Source organism: Coregonus lavaretus (genome assembly GCF_964263955.1).
Source record: "Coregonus lavaretus genome assembly, chromosome: 26".
NCBI lineage: Eukaryota > Metazoa > Chordata > Actinopteri > Salmoniformes > Salmonidae > Coregonus > Coregonus lavaretus.
In genome coordinates, this window is record NC_140013.1 from 29,773,749 (window position 1) to 29,781,411 (window position 7,663).

A 7,663-nucleotide genomic window follows, 5' to 3' on the forward strand; every position below is an offset into this window, starting at 1 on the left:
TTGAGAATAGACATAACACGACCCAAAAAGAATAAAAATAAAACTACCTCGTCGCCATTAAATGTAGTGTCTAAAAGACACACCCTTGCTGGTCCATGCTGTAATGATAAGGAATCCGCCGACACTGTACTTTGTTTATAAAGGTTTATTATAACAAAGAATATTCAGCATCGGAATTTACAGACACCTGCAGATGCCTGGAGACAGCAACAGCCAAATATGTAATTCGCTATTCTCCCCTTCTATTGTTCAAGACATGATTATATATCATTTATGACGTAATATGGTGTGATTCTAAAAAACCAATCCCTGGCCTTTTCCACGTCTCTCCCCATATCATCTTTCCATGAACTACAGTAATGTTTTCCAGATGTTTCCAGCACAGTAGAGTCGAGTTCATCTATTAGACCATTTTGCCACATCAGCAAAATCTTAGGGCCAAGTTCCCTCTATCACACTTTCTGCAACAGTCAGCATATTGTAGACTCTAAGACACTACAAAGGAAAGGAAGGTAAGAAGCAGGAGTGACCGGGCACATAGGCCTACTGGGCTGCCCTCTGCACCTGATAGCAGGACTACCATAGAGATCTATATATCTCTATGATAATAATACACCCGTTTTCAAAACGTGTTTTAAGAGCTGCTTTGACCTGATTCATAAAGTGTCTCAGAGTAGGAGTGCTGATCTAGGATCAGTTTTGCATTTGAGATCATAATGAATACGATTATTTGGGCAAGGTTGAGCCCACACCTTATCTGATGCACTTTATGTATACAGGCCCTGGTGTAACATGTCTGCCATCATTTGAGATCTGCAATCTGTTCTGTTCTATCCTAGGCAAAAAGGAAGAGTAGTGGCAAGAAGTCAGGGAAGCAGGGCACCAACAACGATGCAGGTCAGAGATTAGCCTACTATATTGGTTCTCTATTCTGTCTGTGATGTGCAGGTTGTGTTATCCATTTTCAATGAAACTGTAGTCTACTGTAATCAGTAAGAAAGGTTACATAGATAGCTTTATTCAAATAGGCCTATTGTAAAAGCCTATAACAGTTAAGTCAGAGTATTAAGAGATAAAATGTCTGATTTTTCTTAAATTTTGTTTCTACTCCCTCTACGGCAATCACATCTTTAGTGTCCAGGAATAAACACCTGGACAGAGGATCTGTAATTGAGCTCCTGGAGACGAAAGCAGTTAAGGCTGCATTTGGCCCAGGCAACAAGGATGAGATGGAGTACTCCTACCCAATCCTCATCTCATTCCTGCGCAATCTTACTGATGAGTATGTTAACTTCACATGTTCAACATTTATGAACTCTTATGCAGTGGGAACTAAACACTAACTAAAACACTTCTTTTTTATTTTCTAGGCAGTGGCAAGTGATCTACAAAGGACTAAAAAACCCTGTAAGTTTCTCCATCTTTCTTTGACCTTTGTGTCATTAATCTGTTGAATTCAGAGAGAGGGATTAGCCATCAAGTTATATTCTGTTACTCATGTTCATTGCTCTGTCAGACTTCATCAAACTTTGAATTCAGTCACAGACAAGAATAACAATGTTGATCAAATGCATTCTGTTCGATCTAGAATACTTTACATCACAGTTCCATTGAAAAGCCTGTTTTTGTTCTGTTTGTTCAAAACAGATGACGAAGGAACAGCTTGCCAAATTGTGCAAGACAATTGTAACCTTCATCACACAGACCACCCTGCAGATCCTGCTGCCGGCCCTGGCCGGCGTACTGGGGGTGACGGGCTTTGCTGAGGACGAAACTGACTCAACCAAGAGGGGCGGCAGTGCAAGATCCTTTACAGCCTTTGATCAGGAAAGACTGGAGCTCATCCAGGAAGTTAAATATCTGGCGAAGAAGTTGTATAAGGGCGGCACAGGGGCTCAACGTCTCAGGTCCCTAACACCCTCTTCGAAGAGGTATGTTCCCCTCAAGGTTTACATGTATGGATTTCACCTAGCTCATCTATCCCAGTTTGTTAGCCAATGCATTTTATGCTATCTAATGTAATACAGAATGTAATGTATCAACCTTTGAGCAGATTAGAATTAATGAGCATAAAAAGAGATCAAAAGGACATGTAAATATTTAGAATACTAAAATTACAATGCTTGATCGATTTGCCAAGTTCAGACAGGAATTATCATGCTTTGTTTGTTCGTTTTTAAAGTTCCCAGACCTCAGTGAAAGTCCACCTGGGAATGCCAGAGGACAGAATCATCAAAAGTGTCCAGGAGCAACTCTCTGACCATAATATCCTGTCCTCTTGCCCACCTGAGCTGACCGTTGGTCTTATCAAGGTGGTGGTCGAACAGCTTAACTTGGCCCTCTCTATGACTATCAGCAGAGCCATTTCAGGGCGGTCCTCCCCTATTGCTTCTGGTACCCAGGCCGCTGAACAGATGGTCAACATGGTCCAGAAGTGTTTTGATGATCATGCCACTCCAGAGGACCAGAGCTCCACCTCTGAATTAGAGTCGTGCATTCCACCTGCAACAGAAGAGGTGATGACTGTTATCGCAGACATGGTGGATGAATTGGAAAAAGAAGATCTGGAATTGGCTAAGGTGCTTCGAGAAGTGGCTGTGAAAGTTAAAATGTTGGCATCTGGCAGTGACCTTGCAGTGGAGCACCTGGATACTCAAGACTCTCCTGTTCCAGAGGAGCTGAACATAATATGTACATCTTGCAATGAAATGACGCAAAATCTTGGCACTCTGTTTGGTGCAAAGTTCAAGACCAAAGCCTCAAAGGCTGTGAGTGAAATTCTTGTGAGAAGGTTTAGGAGCGGTATCTCTGGTATGGTTCAACCTTCTCATTCGTTTAGTACCACTCCAAGCTTGACGAATGCATCTGGCCCATCTGACAGGATCCTTGATTCTGCGGCCACTGGGCTCATACAGACCAAAGTAGATTCTGAGGCATCACAAATAATTGATAACTTTGTTGAAGATGTCAAGGACATTGTGCAGCATGCTGAATTAGATCAGCCAACAAGCACCCAGAGAGATCCCCAAGTAGGACACTGTATAACAAAGAGGAAACCCTTCCATGTAGCTCGTAGACTCTGCGACAGGCTTCAGGCAAAGCTGAATACATTGTTCCTCACAATGGGTGGAACTCCAGTCCAAGGGAAAGAACTTATGGAAAAAGTTGACTCCAGTGATGTGCTTCTGGAGCACACTGACTCCAGTGATCTGCCTGTTTCAATCCTGAGCTTGCCTTCACCATGTAGGAGTGAATCTCCTATATCAGAATGCAATTCATCTTCTTTATCTGATGGACGTGATTCAACTGGCTCTGTAGAAGAGAAAAGACCAGAGCAACCTGAAACCTGTAAGAGCGAGGCAATACTGCAAGAGGTCAACTCAATAGGACTTGGTGCTCTCCGTAAATGCCAAAGTGAGAACTCTCAACCATTACTGTCTCTCTGTGATTCAAACCTGGTGCCCTGCACCAAAGAGGTCTTGTCCCAGATTGTGGACATCTATAGATCATATCAGGAATGCACATCATCTGTTGCAGAGAGTTTCTTTTACAACTCCCTTGAAGTCTATGCCTTTTTGGACGGTGTCATGTCTTACCTAGAAGACATGCCTGTGTCCGGTTCCTCTGCGTTGGAGGGATTAAGAGATACTCCAGCCTCAGTCATTGAGAAGCTCTCCAGTGAAGAGTTCCAGATGAACGCTACCAACAAAGTGCGAAAAATACTGATCAAATCAATCAGTAGCTTTCCCAGCAAAGTCAGTTCCAGCCAGCTAGATTCTCAGATGTTGCCAGCAACATCAACAATTTCCTCGAGGCATACCGATTTAACTGCTTTTGAAATCGTTGGATCAATTACAAATGACATAAAGAGCCTTTTCCCACGCACAGAGTCTTCTACTACTCTATGGCAGGCAGACTCTATGCTTCAACAGAGTTATGAGAAAACCTCAGAATACACTGAGGCCGCACCCGAAGGCTCCCAGTCTGGTGTGGAAGTATCTGAGAAGAAGATCTGGACAACTGCAAAGACTATTAACCACAATGTGAAGACAAAGATTAGGAATTATTTCACATGGCGAAAGCAAGCCAAAGTAACAAAGGCTCAAGCCAAAAATACCCTCAGCCATATTCTGGTTTCAATTCAGAAAGAGCTGTCAAGATCTGACCAAATGGTGACTGCAGGAGAGCTTTCACAAATAGAGAATGTGGTTGGAATGATCCTGGACGATATTGAGAAGGTAAGCAGTGAATGTGATGAGGAACTGGTCTATCAAGCACCACAGCGGCCTTCTTCCTCGTTGTCATCCTCATCTGCCAGATCACAGAAGTCAGAGTGGGAATTTGCACTCCCTGGCATTCCCATCCCTTCTGAATTACCAGCGAGTACTACTCAGCCCATTGTGAGATGCTCAGTCATCGACATGGGCAAATCTACTAAGACAAAAACATCAGTGTGTAATGCCAGGGAAAGCATGTCTGCAATAGTGTATACCATTTTAAAGGATGTATATCCAGAGGAAGAAGGGGAGGTTGCATCCCACCCTGATCTAACAGCTGCAATAGCAAGACTTGAGGAGCTCATATCTCAGGATAGGATTGGTGCTCTCTCCTGTGATCTTACTCACCAAGTCAACCGCATCATTTCTGAGAGTAACTTGACCCCTCTGGTTCTGACAGTGGCGGCTGGAAAGAGTGCATCCCATACAATCCTTACTAAACTGAAGAGGAATGACAAGAAGTTGGGGAAACCCACAGCTTACGAGCTGGTTCAGCTGTTTGCAGAGGAGTCTGTGAAGCGTCTCCTGCTTCCTAGCCTTGTGCCATCTTTAGCTTCAATGAGTTGGGCTCAGAGAGTCAGTGTGACTGCTAGCGTATCTGAAGATAGGATTTCATGCTCTTTGTCTACATCAGCATTTAGTGACACAGTCAGTCTGTTTAACAAAGTAATGGTAAGCCAGGTCATGGACTCTGTGGTTTCTGATGCACAAAGCAGAGAGTCATCTCCAACCAGAACTGTAACTGATATAGGCAGTCTACTGAGTGTTAAGTCCTCCCCTCTGCCATCTTTTCCCGCCATCAGCATGGCAACAAGTGAGACCTCCAATGCTGCACGAGGCTTTGAGGCCAACATAGATGCTGAGGAAAGAGATACCACCAGTTGTTCCGGTGTAGCTCAGAGCATTGTTTGTGATCAGAAGTCAACCAGCCCGGATGTTGTCAAAGATGTCTCGCTTTCAACCCCATCCACTGATAACTTAAGCGGTGATGATGACTTTACCGGCCTCATCAGCATGTTAGTGGTGAGACTTCTGTCAAAAATCCAAACCCAAACTGATCTGTACCCAGTTGACGTCACACGCACATCACAAGACCTGATTCCAAAAGTTATAGCTGCCTTCTGTGCATGGTCAGGCTGCTCTGAGACCCAAGCTTATCCCAAGAACTTGAAGAGTCATAAAATATACAGCACCGTCTACAAACATCTGTTGAAGGAGTTTGGCTCAGAGAAGATCCTCCAACTGGCCGTGTCGACTCAGGACTCTACATTCAGTAGGATTCTTGTGAAGTCTCTGAGCAAGGAGATTCTCCACAGTTGTAACGAGGCATCAAGGGCAGCCTCAAGAACATATTTCGAAGCCACCCGGCCTGAGGCTCTTCCCATGGCTGAGGATGTGAAGGCTACCAGAGGGAAGCTGTCTTTCCTACAAAGGCTTGCCAGGCTGAAAATCAACTTAAAGGTACATCAAACTTATTTAAGTTAACAATTGTGTCAATGTGAGTAAACAATGTTATTTTGAGAAAATGTAAAACCATCCATTAATTCCAAAACCATTTATAAATCTTGGTGTGCTGGTGTGTAAGATGTGATTTGTTATTACCATGAGGTTGTTCAGCTGTGACTGTTGTTTTGACATGTTTTTGTCTTTCAACTCTTTCTTAGCCATTCAAGATCGGGAACAAGAAGGATTCCAAGAAGAATTCCTGCCACTCTGAATCTAAAGACCAGACTACTGCTGAAGATAGCATGTGTAAGTCCATACAGCAGGACATTTACTGTTTGAGATATTGGTGTACAAAGATGCTATTGCAAAAATATTAAACCCTATATACAGTACATTATATATTATCGATAGTGATCTTATGTAAAATGATTTCTAATTTCTAAACCTCAAGATGCTGGTTCTCATTTATTTGTGAAAGTAATGAGTTGAAACTAAGAATACAATATAACATAATTTCTAAATTAAAGTGCATGTCAACTCTCTCTCTTCTGTAGTGCCCAGCATAGTGGCACATGCTGCCACATCTGGACTCCCAGAGGATCTTCCCTCCACCTCTCAACAGGAGAAGCCTCACAAAGCTTCCCTTCTAATCAGGATGTTTTCTGCCATCTCCATAGGCCTATCCAAGCCATTCAAACGGTCTTCAACGCAGGCTTAATACAGCGATTTCCTTTAATACAGTAATATTTGCATTGAATTGATAGCCTTTGTCTTCATTTACAGTGGGGGAAAAAGTATTAAGTCAGCCACCAATTGTGCAAGTTCTCCCACTTAAAAAGATGAGAGAGGCCTGTAATTTTCATCAGGTACACGTCAACTATGACAGACAAAATGAGAAAAAGAAATCCAGAAAATCACATTGTAGGATTTTTTATGAATTTATTTGCAAATTATGGTGGAAAATAAGTATTTGGTCACCTACAAACAAGCAAGATTTCTGGCTCTCACAGACCTGTAACTTCTTCTTTAAGAGGCTCCTCTGTCCTCCACTCGTTACCTGTATTAATGGCACCTGTTTGAACTTGTTATCAGTATAAAAGACACCTGTCCACAACCTCAAACAGTCACACTCCAAACTCCACTATGGCCAAGACCAAAGAGCTGTCAAAGGACACCAAAAACAAAATTGTAGACCTGCACCAGGCTGGGAAGACTGAATCTGCAATAGGTAAGCAGCTTGGTTTGAAGAAATCAACTGTGGGAGCAATTATTAGGAAATGGAAGACATACAAGACCACTGATAATCTCCCTCGATCTGGGGCTCCACGCAAGATCTCACCCCGTGGGGTCAAAATGATCACAAGAACGGTGAGCAAAAATCCCAGAACCACACGGGGGGACCTAGTGAATGACCTGCAGAGAGCTGGGACCAAAGTAACAAAGCCTACCATCAGTAACACACTACGCCGCCAGGGACTCAAATCCTGCAGTGCCAGACGTGTCCCCCTGCTTAAGCCAGTAGATGTCCAGGCCCGTCTGAAGTTTGCTAGAGTGCATTTGGATGATCCAGAAGAGAATTGGGAGAATGTCATATGGTCAGATGAAACCAAAATAGAACTTTTTGGTAAAATCTCAACTCGTCGTGTTTGGAGGACAAAGAATGCTGAGTTGCATCCAAATAACACCATACCTACTGTGAAGCATGGGGGTGGAAACATCATACTTTGGGGCTGTTTTTCTGCAAAGGGACCAGGACGACTGATCCGTGTAAAGGAAAGAATGAATGGGGCCATGTATCGTGAGATTTTGAGTGAAAACCTTCTTCCATCAGCAAGGGCATTGAAGATTAAATGTGGCTGGGTCTTTCAGCATGACAATGATCCCAAACACACCGCCCGGGCAAGGTCCTGGAGTGGCCTAGCCAGTCTCCAGATCTCAAC

General features: G+C 43.3%; 1 protein-coding gene across 1 annotated transcript; it reads left to right on the forward strand.

Moving 5' to 3' along the window:
• Positions 1-1,646: 1,646 nt before the first annotated feature.
• On the forward strand, positions 1,647-6,441 carry LOC311101977 (uncharacterized protein; the record flags this gene model as incomplete). Its single annotated transcript, XM_084143202.1, has 5 exons — positions 1,647-1,931; positions 2,183-2,691; positions 4,381-5,738; positions 5,942-6,029; positions 6,278-6,441. Exons 1-5 carry the CDS (start codon positions 1,648-1,650, stop codon positions 6,439-6,441), a joined length of 2,403 nt encoding a protein of 800 aa, XP_083999328.1. The 5' UTR covers position 1,647.
• Positions 6,442-7,663: the final 1,222 nt, after the last annotated feature.